This window comes from Populus euphratica, unplaced genomic scaffold (assembly GCF_000495115.2).
Source record: "Populus euphratica unplaced genomic scaffold, PopEup_1.0 scaffold22.1, whole genome shotgun sequence".
NCBI classification, from domain to species: Eukaryota; Viridiplantae; Streptophyta; class Magnoliopsida; order Malpighiales; family Salicaceae; genus Populus; species Populus euphratica.
The window spans coordinates 2,123,951-2,139,743 of NW_011499863.1; the positions used below are offsets into that span (position 1 = coordinate 2,123,951).

The 15,793-nt window shown below is 37.5% G+C and overlaps 2 protein-coding genes across 2 annotated transcripts in view; one reads left to right on the forward strand and one right to left on the reverse strand.

Moving 5' to 3' along the window:
• The first annotated feature begins 127 nt into the window (after positions 1 to 127).
• Positions 128 to 1,383, forward strand: LOC105125561 (uncharacterized). Its single transcript, XM_011026078.1, has 3 exons — positions 128 to 522; positions 679 to 762; positions 857 to 1,383. The coding sequence occupies exons 1-3, from the start codon at positions 351 to 353 to the stop codon at positions 904 to 906; spliced, it is 306 nt and encodes a 101-aa protein (XP_011024380.1). The 5' UTR covers positions 128 to 350; the 3' UTR covers positions 907 to 1,383.
• The window catches only part of U11/U12-31K (RNA recognition motif and CCHC-type zinc finger domains containing protein), a 19,711-nt gene continuing 5,167 nt past the window's right edge, over positions 1,250 to 15,793 (reverse strand). Inside the window, exons 2-4 of the mRNA XM_011026077.1 lie at positions 4,868 to 5,001; positions 3,835 to 4,733; positions 1,250 to 1,575 (exon numbers count right to left, since the gene is read on the reverse strand). Of these exons, the coding sequence (XP_011024379.1) occupies positions 3,856 to 4,596 (741 nt within the window). The 5' untranslated portion in view covers positions 4,597 to 4,733; positions 4,868 to 5,001 and the 3' untranslated portion in view covers positions 1,250 to 1,575; positions 3,835 to 3,855. The remainder of the gene's footprint in view (positions 1,576 to 3,834; positions 4,734 to 4,867; positions 5,002 to 15,793) is intronic.

Sequence of the window (15,793 nt, forward strand, 5' to 3'; positions counted from 1 at the left end):
GTTAGTTAGGTTTTATCTGGACCTGAATCAAATTATAAATTATGGTGCATTGGATTGACTCATCAAGTTGGGGCGAATTTAATAATTATGTTTAGGAAGCACATATATACATATCAATTAAATTAGAACTTGGTCTCCAATGGGCGTCCAAAAAAATCTTTTAGGACCCACGTCATAAACCTATTTGCATAATTTGACGTGGCAAGTTATTGTTGGACACGTTGGAAGATACTGGGAACAGTAAAACTGGAAAAGATGCAAACCTTAGCTACTTTTATCAAGAACATAGAGCAACGGAGTATGTGAACAGTTAAACTCCCAAAAGACCAGGAAAAGAAGTGATTGCTCTCATGGCTTTTGCTGTTAAATTCTCAACCAACCATTGTTTAAACTCCCATGATCTTTTGCTTCCTTCGGATTCATCAAACCCAACCTCAAAGATATCACCAGTTTCTTCTCTATCAACAAGAGATGCTGGCCATCACATGAAGCTTAAGCACCCATCAAGAGCATCTGCTGAAGGTTTCCTTGGCTCCCTTTCAAAGTTCACTGATTAGTATTGCTTCAGTTGAGTTTTTCACTTGTCGCTTGCAGGAATTTCTAGTTAGTTAATAGATGAAAATTGTAAGTTTACTAATTATTCAACAAGCGTAAACCTGTCATTTTGGCTATATGCAGCACTAGAACCAGATGTATTTGCAGCTCTTGTTCCAAACAGTGCTGATAAATCACTGCAAAAATTAATAGAAAGAATTCTGGCTGGTAAGCTGATCTTGCTGATTTCAGTAAACTCCTAAGCAAACATCCTGCATCTTCTCAGTTCTCACCAACGAATATAATATAATTTCCTGTGCAGACGGCAGATCAACCTATCTCAACATAAGCAAAAGGAAAACAGATAATTGAAGGCTTGAGTTTACTTTCTCAATGAGACTGTAGTTTTTGGAGTTTCCAGGACAATCTAGTTCTCATTGATTGTGATTTATCAGAGAAGTAGTCACAGCTGCCTTCATCAGTTGGAAGAATTCTTTTTTTTTTTTTTTCAGAATATTTATTACTGTATTGAAAACTGCTATCTACATCACTTCATATATTACAGAATGGATAATGTTTTTTTCATGGTGAAAGAGAAATATCACTATCAACAAGTAAGAGAAGCAGGAGCCGAAACCTGCTTCCAAAGCTTTATCATAGCAAATCCCGTTACTGCACAAACCATGGAAGCGAGGCTGAGTACTAGCAAGATTACACACAAAACTGAAATCTAGAAGTTTATACTGATCTTTCTATTCAATGCATTGCAGATACATATTTCACAGTACATTCTCATATATCATGTCTGTATCAATATTGCTGATAAATCAGACATACAGAATTCAACTATATGTGTGATCATCGACAAGACTCCAACTGGAAGTAAATTTGCAATTCTCCCCTCCGATGGAAGAAATTCAACACAAGACTCTCCCTTTGAGCTTCGACAAGATATACACTCTTCACAATTCTGGCTGCAAGCCAGGGTGGCTCCTCTCCGAATGCTAACGACTATCGATCTGAAAAATGATCGCCTCTGACCTGCCAAATAAGAGAGTTGGTCAAAAGCTTTGAAAAAAAAAAAAAAAGTATTCTAAACGAGTCTCAGCTACCATGAATCCCAAAGTCTTTGCAACCTAGGTTGTGCTTGAGGCAGGGTGGGAAATTTTTTATGAAACCAAACAAAAAGCATGGAACAATTTTAATCTGTTCAGTTTAATCCAATCCTCACACACTGAAAAAGAAACAAGATCGCATCCGAGAACCATAGATAAAAACATATCTGAGAATTATAAATGAAGAGGTCAGACATGAGATATTGGAGGAAATTAAACAGTAAGAAGAGAACAAAACAATCCTGTTTAATTCCCTCCAATCCTCACATTCGGCCAAGACATGATATTCGTTTAGTTGCATGTTGGAGAGGAATCAAGTAAAAGAAACTAAACGAAAATCGGCACCAAAACAAACAGTGACATCTCTTTAGTTCCCTCCAATTTTCACACACAACATGCACTCTTGACTTTGAGGCTTCAACTGGCTTTGCCTTTACCACAGGCTTTGTCTCGAACCAACCACCGGATAGTTATAGACTCTCTAAACTCCGAAGGAGCAAGACAAACTAACTTCACAATTTTCACACAACAGCATGATTCGCATGCTCAAAAGCAGTTACAAATACTGTGTGCGTGTTTGTACGGTTCAGAGCATTTGAATTCTCCCTGTATATGCATGGCCCAGATTACAAATCCTCTAGACAGGTTGCACAAACGGGTGCAATGCTGACGACAGCCAAGTTCTGCGGTAGATATTTCAAAAGTAAATTGGGTTTATTTGAGAGAGGCCGAACTCAACAAAGCCTGGTAGTATAATAATCTCCCACTCACCAGGAACACAGCCCATATTGGGGCCCAGATAAATGACTTCAAAGGCCAGCCCAAGATACCTTCCCAGCTCTTTAAAACTTCATAGAAGATTATTGATATCTCGAATATGCTAAGGCATCTTGTGCATATCATACAAACCCAACACAGTTCAGGTTTACATCTTCATAGTAACGTTTGAATGAAAGTTCTTCGCTTGTCCCTTGCAGGAATTCCCAGTGAGTTAAATGACGAAGATTCAAAGTTTGTTCCTCCAAGTGCAAATGCTAATGACTCAACAAACGATACATATTTACTTCACTTCCAAATGAATATTTTCCTGAACCATGTAAGTGTTTTCAAGCTCTGTACAAGCAACAAAAGGTCGAGGGCACTGGTGAAAAAATCTAGGAAGTCTTTATACTGATCTTCACACTCAATGTGTTTACAAATACATATTTCTTGACAAAAAAAAAAAAGAGTAAAAAAACAAAATTTACTTCTATCTCACAGTCAATTCTCATGTTTAACGTGACAAGTACATATTTCTTGGTTTCCTCTCTGGGCTTCAGCTCTTCTAACTTTGCAGCAAGAACGAACCACCCCCAACCTCTTGCCAGACAAGAAAGTAGGTAGAAAGCTCTAACCAAGGAGCAGAAACATCAATTCTCATGTATTTAATAGCAGTCACAAAAAAAGGGGGAAACTTTTTCTCCCCGATTGCTAAATGTCTTGGAAGCTAATGTTATCAAAATGAACATCTATCCATGGAATATCAGACGAGCAAATGTCACAGCTGATTCACCAGCATTTCCCTCACAATCCAAGAACATCAATCTCAAAACTAGTTTCAGTAACACTAACCAGCATAAAGATGCTCCTCCATCAAAAAAACAGAACACAACTGTCATCCACAAGTCATAACAAAAAAACCAAAGACGCAACAAATGCCATATCAATCACAGATGATCAAATTGAATCCTCTGTTTTTCACTAACACTAGCCAGTGTTCTTTTTAAACTCTAAGAAGGTAATCTCCAGTATCAGTAATAACATGCTATAACCTCCTTCCCTCCCTCACCAAAACACAGTAACTGGAAAAAAAAAAAAAACAGGAAGATTACATATTAATCAAACATCAAATCAATTACACAATCCAACAAACACCCAATCTTCCATTAAAACAAATTAACATAACCGAAAAACCCAAACTCAAACAAAGCAAAACATGCCAATCATCATAGGAACTGTACAACCAACTTAAATGTAAACTCAAGCAAACCAAAACATGCCCTAATGACCAGAAGGAAAAGCAACACATTCACTAAACATCACATCAAAAATATATAGACAAATTTTAGAAACTCAAAACTTATTCCAAATTTTTTCACCACCATGATCAAAACTCATACTTTAATATCAAGAAAATCAACATTACCTCCGAAAAGAATCCCAGAAATCACTCCTCTTCATCACTCTCATCACTGAAGTAACTAGCTTTCTTAACCTTCACTTTCTTTTTCTCCACCTCTCCCCCCTTCAACAACCTCTCCTCCACCCCTCCATCCACCGCCGCAGCCCACTTCTCCTCCTCAAACTCAGCCTCTTCTTCCTCCTCCTCCCAATCTGCCCCGCCCCTTCCGCCGCCGCCGCCGCCTCCACCACTGCCTCCCCTCCCTCTCTTCACCACAGGCCTCTCTCTAATCCCCAATCGATTCCTCGGACACTCATAACTCAAATGTCCATCTTCTCCACACTCATAACACTTACTCTTATCCTTGTAAACCCTCTTCTTAATAAACTCCGCCGCTCTACCATTATCTGCTGCAATCGACGCCGACAGAGTTCTCCCATTGAGAATCTTCTTGTCCATCTGTTCAACGGCGGTGACCGCGTCGCTGCGAGATACGAATTGGATGAATGCGACACCGCGCGATTTCCGTGTTGTTCGGTCTTTTAAGACAGTTACACGTGCTACTTTGCCGAAGGTGGAGAAGAGTGTGTGGAGGTCTGAGTTTGTAAGGGAGAAGTCCAAATTGGATACGTACAGGGTTGATTTTGATGGTGCTAAACCGCCGGATCCGCCGTGGGTTTTGGTGGAGGAAGTTGGGTGTTGTGATGACGTGGTGGCGGAGGAGTAGCGGTGGTAAAATATTTCGTCTTCGTCACTGTCACTGTTGCGTTTTTGCTTCTTCCCCATTTTTTTGACTTCCTAGCTGTCGTTAGTTTCTTCTTTTTCTTTTTAGCTTTTGCCTGTTGGTCTCGAGAAATAAATACTTTGCCTGGAGTGGGCCTTTTCTTCGATTGTAAATATGAAATCTACCCTCCAAACCAAAACTCCAACCGAAGAAAAGTTGTCTATAGACATGGTAAAACACTTGCATTATACTCACTTCTACAAAAATACCATGAAATAAATAAATAAACGTCTTAATGCTTTCTCAGGAGGAATGGGCAACTAAACGACTTAATGCTTTCTCAGGAGGAATGGGCAACCCATCAAAAATTCCCATCTTAATCCTTTTGCTTTAACAACAGTTTTACACCTTGCTCATCCCAGCAAGGCCCTTCGTTTTTCTTTTGGCTCTGTATAAAGACTCAATCCCTAAAACAGATAGATATTAATAAAAGGAAAAGAAAAATATCAGTCAGCTATCATGATTTTATCTGACATAGTCAAAATCAAATACTTTATTATTTACTACAAAGTTAAAAATATTTTTTAAACATAACATCAAATATATAATATAAACTCAATATAAATTTAAATTATAAAATCATAAATAAAATATTTTAATTAATTTATAAAATTTAGTCAAGTAATATATAATAATATAACATAATTAAAATAAAAATAAAATTTAATTAAATTGTAAGTTCAATCATATAGATTAAAATTGTTTTCATTTCTTTTCAGTTCACCGATCTTTATTCATATTCTAAAAATAAACAAATCTAAGTGAATTGGATAGTAAGTGGATTGGATAGGAAGATGCTTTTAATTAATAATATTTTATTTTACTTGTTGATATAATTATATAAAGTCACATATCATAAACTCTCTAACATTATTGTTCTACTTGTTCAATGATTTTCAATAGAAGTTTAGTCCTAAAAATATGTGAAATAAATTGATGACACTAAGTTTTGCACGAAACATATAGCTAAACAACAAAGAAACATATAGCTAAACAACAAAGAAATATAAGCATGAAACAACTGATAAAATAGGACCCTTTGATTGTTTAGAAATATAGTCAATATCTTTGTTTTGTTTTCCAGTTTTTCAAATACAGTATTTGCTGGCTTGGGTCTGCATCTTATACTTTCTTGTTCCTCACGTCGTCCAATTAAATTTTATGTGATGAAAGACTGTTGAGAAGTGATTGCTAATTGGATCAAATTTCTGATTTTTCTATGCAGTGATGAATTGGGTCATTTTGTTGCTAATAAACATTACCTAATAAGCCTTAAGATGGAAAAGTGTTCTAATATGGGGGCAAAATATGCTTATATACTCATAGAGAAGACAACCCTAGCTAGTCAAAACACACACACTAGTTTGATTCTAGGTTAGCAGCAGCAGGAGCTTAACTTGAACACACAAACTAAAAGCTATTGCTTTTGATATGCTATCCAGTTATCCTAGTGATCATCTTATTAGTGTTAGCTATAAAAAGGGATCCATGCATCCAGCTGTTAAAAGCTTATTTTGAAATCTTTTTATTTTTATGCTAAATTACATAACCCTAATGAAAAAGGTATATACTAATTAATTAGATAGCGATGTCAGCTCGATTAGTTTCATATGAGATTGTATTTTGTAATTAAATTTTTCATGCAAGATTTCAAAAAGCTGTTGTTGAATATATGTGATTGCAGGGATGATCAAGGCTTTTATAACATAGATTGCAAAAATAGGCAGATGGTTTTGGATGAACTGAGAGAACTTGAAGCGTCTAGCAATAAAATATTAAAATCTTATAAGCACTACAGTACCACTGCTAAATTACTTAACTTTTTCATATTCCTAATTTTCCTTCTTTGTACAAACTTTGTGCTAAACAAATAATTCAATGAAAGGGATAATGTAAGTTAGTACAACGCAAGTTACTAATGGGATTTTTTAAAGATTATTTGTCATATAAAACAACAGATAGAGACTATTAACAACAATAACAACAACAACAACACTGCATTTGCCAGAGATGCACATGTGATGTTTTACAAATGATAGGAGTCATATGACCATTAACAATAACAACACTGTATGGAGCCAGGAAAAAAACATGCTCTCTTCTATATAATAAAACAAGATAGAAAAGATGAGAATATGTTATATATTTGTGCTGCTGGTGAGTGGAGAGTCGAGACTTGAGATTCTACACTCTTGAATATGCTAAATGTTAATATTAGTTTGTTAGGGCTGAGACTTGAGATTTTGAGAATTTGAGACTTGAGAATTTAAGACTTAAGATTATACGCTCCTCAATGTTGATATTAATTTGTTAGGGGCTGAGACTTAAGATTTTGAGAATTTGGAGTGGTAAGGTTGTCTTTTCATGAGGATACATTTGGCATTGATATGATAATTGAAAGAAAATGGTGTTGTGCCGTGAATGATTCAAAAATCGACAACAATGAATCTGACGAAAATGAATGAAGGATGGGTCTGGTTGTATTGTCTTTCTTCTGGTGTTTAGGCTAGATTATAGTATTTTTAAGGTAAATAAAAATGGAGGATAAACTAGAGTGATACTTTGATAAGTCAATCTGGACGCCACAAAGATCAATCTAGGATTTTGACGCCACACTCTTTGTGATTGAAGAGTGATAAGTCAGGTAGGGTTCTTCACAAATCAATTTGGAAGAATAACTCTTAATTCTCGGAATTAAGTTCAAATATTGGCCAAAAAGTTGTTTATTACATATTTTAATGCCATATTTATAATGGAACATCCCTCCACACTTAGGAAAATTCAACATGACAGAAATCAAGCCTAAAACTTGGACTTTGACAAAATAACCAGACAAATTACACTAACACACATTTTCTGACTTTAATTGAAACATAAACAGACCGAATTTAAAATGGCTATAACTTCTTGCACAAAAGTCCAATGCAATCATGGTTGGACAATCTGGAAAGATCACGTTCTGAACTTGAAATCCACCTAGATTAGTCTTGTTTTCACATGCAATGGATGACTTCAAATTTGGGTTCAAATTTATCTACTGTTCTAACGTAAACAACATCAATTTCTTAACTTATTTGCATTATCAACCCAAATTCAAGTAGTCCAGCATCAAAAGAACCATTAAGGGCTCTTCCCATCTTTAAGCTCCAATTGTAGGCAAATAAGCACCCTTGAACCAATTTGAAACTGATTGCCAAATTTTAACTCCGACGCAGCTTCAATCATTCCAATCTGACTCGTCAAGGTCCTTTGTAGTTGTTTCGCTCTCGCTCTTGTCATTGGACCATCTGAATCCTCTTGCATATTTGATTTACCTTTACGAGATGGATTATCATTCCCATGATGCACATCATCAGCCCCGGGTTGATAATGATTTGTCCTCAAATCATAATCGTCGTCATCATCCAAGTATGGAGTCAAGTCTTTCACATTAAAAGTAGCTGATACATTGTAATCACCAGGAAGATCTACCTTATACGCATTATCATTCACCTTCTCTATAATCCGAAATGGACCATCAGCTCTTGGCATCAACTTGGACTTGCGTTTGCTTGGAAATCTGCCCTTACTAAGATGAATCCAAACAAGATCACCAGGTTCAAACCTAACCATTTTCCGCCCCTTGTTAGCTTGTTTAGCATACTTTGTTGTTTTCTCCTCAATATGTAATCGAACCTGCTCATGTAGTTTCTTCATCAATTCTGCCTTTCTAATTCCATCCATAGATGTCCTCTCATCAATTGGAATATGAACAAGATCAATAGGAACACAAGGATTAAAGCCATACACGACCTCAAATGGTGAAAATTTTGTAGCCCCATGCACACTACGATTATATGCAAACTCCACAATAGGCAAACAAGTATCCCAACTCTTCAAATTCTTATGTATAACAGCTCGTAACAAAGAAGATAAAGTTCGGTTTACTACCTCAGTTTGTCCATCAGTTTGTGGATGACATGCCGTACTGAAAAGTAACTTCGTTCCTAGCTTCCTCCAAAGAGTCTTCCAAAAGTAGCTTAAGAACTTTGTATCACGATCAGAGACAATGCTTTTAGGAACTCCATGCAAACGAACAATCTCTTGAAAGAACAAATCAGCTACATGTACAGCATCGTCAGTTTTGTTGCAAGGAATGAAATGGGACATTTTGGAGAATCGATCAACCACAACCATTATTGAATCCTTTCCACGCTGTGTTCTCGGTAACCCCAGTACAAAGTCCATGCTAACATCCATCCACGGTTGCTCTGGAATAGGCAACGGCATATACAGCCCATATGCATTCTCTTTACCCTTAGCTTTCTTGCAAATAGCACATCTCTCAATCACCTTGTGCACATCCCGTAACATGCTAGGCCAAAAGAAATGTTCTTTCAGCAACTCATAAGTCTTCTTCTCCCCAAAATGACCACTAAGACCACCACCATGAGCCTCTCGCACAAGCAACTCCCGTAATGAACCTGAAGGAATACACATTCTGCCCATTTTGAACAAGTAACCTTCATGCATAAAGAACCCATCACAAGCTCCCTTTGCACATTCGGTAACCACATTAGCAAAGTAGGAATCATTAGCGTATTGATCCTTCACTTGTTCAAAACCCATCAGCCTTGCATTCAACATAGAGATCAGTGCATACCTCCTAGAAAGAGCATCAGCAACCACATTAACTTGCCCTTTCTTGTACTTTATGACATAAGGAAATGACTCCATAAACTCCACCCATTTAGCATGTCTTCGATTCAGCTTGCTTTGCCCCTTAAGATACTTCAAGGATTCATGATCAGTATGAATAACGAATTCTTTTGGCAACAAGTAGTGCTGCCATACCTCCAGAGCTCGAATCAAAGCATAGAACTCCTTGTCATAAATAGAGTAGTTCAAACGTGCTCCATTTAACTTTTCACTGAAGAATGCAATCGGCCTCTTTTCTTGCATCAAAACAGCCCCAATTCCAACTCCGGAAGCATCACACTCTATTTCAAATGTTTTAGCAAAGTCTGGAAGTGCTAAAACTGGAGCAGTACACAACTTTTCTTTAATTAGCTCAAAAGCTTTCTGAGCATCTGCACTCCATCTAAACTCGTTTCCTTTTTTCAAGCATTCTGTCATAGGAGCAACAATAGAGCTGAAATCTTTCACAAATCGCCTGTAGAAAGAAGCTAAACCATGAAAACTCCTCACATCAGCGATACTAGCAGGTTTTGGCCAGTCCCGAATTGCCTCAATTTTCTCCTCATCAACCTTAACTCCCTTGCTAGAGATAATATATCCAAGAAACACGACACTTTCTTTACAGAAGTAACACTTTGTGAGTTTCCCATACAACTTAGAATCTCGCAAAGTTTCAAACACAACTCTAAGATGCTTCACATGATCATCAAAGGTCTTGCTATACACTAGGATATCGTCAAAATATACTACAACAAACAGCCCAATATACTTCCTCAAAACATGATTCATAAGCCTCATAAATGTACTAGGCGCATTAGATAACCCAAACGGCATTACCATCCATTCATATAACCCCTGTTTAGTTTTAAATGCTGTTTTCCATTCATCTCCCTCTTTCATTCTAATTTGGTGATAACCACTCATCAAATCGACTTTAGAAAACAATGCAGCACCATGCAACTCATCAAGCAAATCATCAAGTCTGGGTATAGGAAATCGATACTTAACTGTTATTTTGTTGATAGCACGGCTGTCCATACACATCCTCATGGTACCATCTTTCTTTGGTACAAGCAAAGTAGGTACGGAACATGGACTAAGTGATTCTCGAACATAGCCCTTCTCTACAAGCTCACCAACCTGCCTTTGAATCTCTTTTGCTTCCGCTGGATTACATCTGTATGCTGGTCTATTAGGAAGTGAAGCTCCCGGCACCAAATCAATTTGATGCTCAATTCCACGAATAGGCGGTAACCCTTTAGGTAATTCATCTGGAAACACATCTTTAAATTCTTCTAGCAATTCCTTAATCTGTGTTGGTAAGTCCAGTCCTTCTACTTGTAGCAATTGCTTTGCCCAGATCATGAAAACAACCCCCGTCGAAGCTAATGCCTGTTTGATATCGCCTTTTTTGGCTAACAACAGCCCCTTACGTGATTGCACCTCCTTTTGTTGGCTTCGTAACTGATCCTCTCTAACCTGTTGAGAACTCAATGGTAACAAGTTCACCTTCTTTCCATTCAGCATGAAAGAATAAGTGTTCTTTCGTCCATTGTAGGTCACATCCTTATCAAACTGCCATGGACGACCCAGTAACAAATGGCTAGCTGACATCGGCGCAACGTCACACAAAACCTCGTCATGATAGGTTTTAATGGAAAAGGGCACAAGAACTTGCTTTGTCACCCGAATCTCCCCATTCTCATTCAGCCATCGCAAACTATACGGTCTGGGATGTGGAATGGTAGTTAAGCCCAATTTCTCCACCAAGGTAGTTGACGCAACATTAGTGCAACTTCCATTATCAATGATCATCCCACACACCTTATCTCGAATCTGACATCGAGTATGAAAGATGTTCTCACGTTGCTCAGCACTAACATCAACTTGTGCATTTAGAACCCGTTGCACAACCAACAAATCTCCCTTCACTGGTTCGAAATCCTCTTCCTGTTCCATTTGTGCCTCATCTTCATCTTCAGTTTCAGCCTCATCTCCACTGATCAGCTCTCCATGATCCCCATGCAATATCATTACCCTTTTATTTGGACATTCTGAAGCAATGTGCCCATGTCCTAAGCACTTGAAGCACTTGATGTCTCGTGACCTCCTTGGATGTGGAGGTTCTGTCACCTTCTCCTTTCCCTTTAAAGAATCAGAACTGGTATTCCCCTTGCTGACCTCCACCTTCTCATCTCGTTTAGGTGTGCTCCATGTTCGAGTAGGCGTAGATCTGTCCCTTGTCGTACTTGACGTAGTTACACTAGTTCGGACACCTCCTCGTTTCTGCTGCCTCTCTACACGACTTGCAAGCTTTATAACATCCTCAAGGAAGATGTACGGTTGCAATTCAACCACATTAGCTATATCCTTCCTCAACCCTCCAAGAAATCTAGCTATTGTTTGTTCTTGGGGTTCCATCAATTCACATCGAATCTGTAGCAACTCAAACTCTTTCACATACTCTTCCACGCTTAAAGATCCTTGTCGCAAAGTCTGAAGTCTGATGTATAGCTCTTGTTTATAGTAATCAGGAACAAATCTCTTCTTCATCACTCTTTTCATAGTTGCCCACGTTCTAATCTCCTCTTCTCCATCCCTTCTCCTCTGAATCTTTAAGTTTTCCCACCATAAAAGAGCATAATCTGTAAACTCAAGTGCTGCCACCTTGCACTTCCTTTCTTCAGAATATTCATACCATTCGAACACCTTTTCAACCTTCTGAATCCATTCCAAGTATTCCTCAGGTGAACTACTTCCTCGAAACGGTGGAATCTTAAGTTTGAGACCACTAGGAGGATTATTATTCTGTCTTCTTGGTCTGCCCCTGTCGTCGGCCTCATCATCCCCATTTGGATCTCCATCAGCTTCTACAAAATCATTTCGTGGCACCCTAAGTGCTTGCCTCTGCTGGGGTTGCAAATTATTTCTTTGCATCATTTGCATAAGGGTATGCAACTGTTCACGAATTCCAGTCATTTCATCCCGAATCTCAGCATGAGATCGTTGTAAGCCCATAACCTGTGCCTGTTCTAAACTTAACCCTCTTGGCAAATCTTCTTTATCTCCAGCCATAACTAAGTTTATCAATTGCAATTCCAGCAAGCCTTTCTTCTGTTTCTAGCTCTTGCCTTAGATCGCAACTGATGCTCTGATACCAGATGTTGTGCCGTGAATGATTCAAAAATCGGCAACAATGAATCTGACGAAAATGGATGAAGGATGGGTCTGGTTGTATTGTCTTTCTTCTGGTGTTTAGGCTAGATTATAGTATTTTTAAGGTAAATAAAAATGGAGGATAAACTAGAGTGATACTTTGATAAGTCGATCTGGACGCCACAAAGATCAATCTAGGATTTTGACGCCACACTCTTTGTGATTGAAGAGTGATAAGTCAGGTAGGGTTCTTCACAAATCAATTTGGAAGAATAACTCTTAATTCTCGGAATTAAGTTCAAATATTGGCCAAAAGTTGTTTATTACATATTCTGATGCCATATTTATAATGGAACATCCCTCCACACTTAGGAAAATTCAACATGACAGAAATCAAGCCCAAAACTTGGACTTTGACAAAGTAACCAGACAAATTACACTAGCACACATTTTCTGACTTTAATTGAAACATAAACAGACCGAATTTAAAATGGCTATAACTTCTTGCACAAAAGTCCAATGCAATCATGGTTGGACAATCTGGAAAGATCACGTTCTGAACTTGAAATCCACCTAGATTAGTCTTGTTTTCACATGCAATGGATGACTTCAAATTCGGGTTCAAATTTATCTACTGTTCTGACGTAAACAGCATCAATTTCTTAACTTATTTGCATTATCAACCCAAATTCAAGTAGTCCAGCATCAAAAGAACCATTAAGGGCTCTTCCCATCTTTAAGCTCCAATTGTAGGCAAATAAGCACCCTTGAACCAATTTGAAACTGATTGCCAAATTTTAACTCCGACGCAGCTTCAATCATTCCAATCTGACTCGTCAAGGTCCTTTGTAGTTGTTTCGCTCTCGCTCTTGTCATTGGACCATCTGAATCCTCTTGCATATTTGATTTACCTTTACGAGATGGATTATCATTCCCATGATGCACATCATCAGCCCCGGGTTGATAATGATTTGTCCTCAAATCATAATCGTCGTCATCATCCAAGTATGGAGTCAAGTCTTTCACATTAAAAGTAGCTGATACATTGTAATCACCAGGAAGATCTACCTTATACGCATTATCATTCACCTTCTCTATAATCCGAAATGGACCATCAGCTCTTGGCATCAACTTGGACTTGCGTTTGCTTGGAAATCTGCCCTTACTAAGATGAATCCAAACAAGATCACCAGGTTCAAACCTAACCATTTTCCGCCCCTTGTTAGCTTGTTTAGCATACTTTGTTGTTTTCTCCTCAATATGTAATCGAACCTGCTCATGTAGTTTCTTCATCAATTCTGCCTTTCTAATTCCATCCATAGATGTCCTCTCATCAATTGGAATATGAACAAGATCAATAGGAACACAAGGATTAAAGCCATACACGACCTCAAATGGTGAAAATTTTGTAGCCCCATGCACACTACGATTATATGCAAACTCCACAATAGGCAAACAAGTATCCCAACTCTTCAAATTCTTATGTATAACAGCTCGTAACAAAGAAGATAAAGTTCGGTTTACTACCTCAGTTTGTCCATCAGTTTGTGGATGACATGCCGTACTGAAAAGTAACTTCGTTCCTAGCTTCCTCCAAAGAGTCTTCCAAAAGTAGCTTAAGAACTTTGTATCACGATCAGAGACAATGCTTTTAGGAACTCCATGCAAACGAACAATCTCTTGAAAGAACAAATCAGCTACATGTACAGCATCGTCAGTTTTGTTGCAAGGAATGAAATGGGACATTTTGGAGAATCGATCAACCACAACCATTATTGAATCCTTTCCACGCTGTGTTCTCGGTAACCCCAGTACAAAGTCCATGCTAACATCCATCCACGGTTGCTCTGGAATAGGCAACGGCATATACAGCCCATATGCATTCTCTTTACCCTTAGCTTTCTTGCAAATAGCACATCTCTCAATCACCTTGTGCACATCCCGTAACATGCTAGGCCAAAAGAAATGTTCTTTCAGCAACTCATAAGTCTTCTTCTCCCCAAAATGACCACTAAGACCACCACCATGAGCCTCTCGCACAAGCAACTCCCGTAATGAACCTGAAGGAATACACATTCTGCCCATTTTGAACAAGTAACCTTCATGCATAAAGAACCCATCACAAGCTCCCTTTGCACATTCGGTAACCACATTAGCAAAGTAGGAATCATTAGCGTATTGATCCTTCACTTGTTCAAAACCCATCAGCCTTGCATTCAACATAGAGATCAGTGCATACCTCCTAGAAAGAGCATCAGCAACCACATTAACTTGCCCTTTCTTGTACTTTATGACATAAGGAAATGACTCCATAAACTCCACCCATTTAGCATGTCTTCGATTCAGCTTGCTTTGCCCCTTAAGATACTTCAAGGATTCATGATCAGTATGAATAACGAATTCTTTTGGCAACAAGTAGTGCTGCCATACCTCCAGAGCTCGAATCAAAGCATAGAACTCCTTGTCATAAATAGAGTAGTTCAAACGTGCTCCATTTAACTTTTCACTGAAGAATGCAATCGGCCTCTTTTCTTGCATCAAAACAGCCCCAATTCCAACTCCGGAAGCATCACACTCTATTTCAAATGTTTTAGCAAAGTCTGGAAGTGCTAAAACTGGAGCAGTACACAACTTTTCTTTAATTAGCTCAAAAGCTTTCTGAGCATCTGCACTCCATCATAAGTTGAAAAATAGATTTTTGGATCAAAAAATTTAAGTCTTAATTTTTTAGCCACTATATTAGCCAAAATCTGGCTAAAAAACGACGCGTCGTTGGGTTTTTCTTTTCAAAACAAATTGGGGTGAATCACATATTGTATGCCCCATATACAAAAAGGAGCCCATTTGTGCGGGTCCTAATTAAATAAGACAGGCAGGCTTATCTGACTTTCTAGGTCCAATATTGCGTAACCATTTTTTTTTATTTTTTTTAAATTAAAGTTATTTTTATATTTTTTTTCCATATGCACGGGGGCCCTAACTAATACTCATTCTCTCTTTTATTTTTTTAGAGAGCTTTTTTTAAATAAAAAATATTTTTTTGGTCATGCATTTAAATTTTGAAGAATTTTTCTGATTTATCTATATTTTTTATCATTTTATATCGATAAACTTCACTTTTGAAAAAAAAAATATATCATTTCAAATAATATTTGTAATATGTGCAGCCTTGGATACTATTCTTTTTTCTCATTTTATTTTATTCAATTAATTTAATTTGTGTTTCTATTTCTATAATTGTTTGATTGAATAAAAAAATATTTTAATAAATAAATTTAGTAAACACAGCCGAGTAAATATTTATTCTTATGAGATTAATTTTTTTTTAAATTAGTTTTTTTTTTAATTTTTTTTAAAATTAACACT

Excerpts from the sequence above, each read along its gene's own strand:
- LOC105125561 (XM_011026078.1), top strand. The coding sequence starts at position 351 with ATGGCTTTTGCTGTTAAATTCTCAACCAACCATTGTTTAAACTCCCAT. Across the intron at positions 523-678 it reads ATCAAGAGCATCTGCTGAAG|CACTAGAACCAGATGTATTT; the intron begins GTTTCCTTGGCT and ends GGCTATATGCAG. Across the intron at positions 763-856 it reads AATAGAAAGAATTCTGGCTG|ACGGCAGATCAACCTATCTC; the intron begins GTAAGCTGATCT and ends TTTCCTGTGCAG.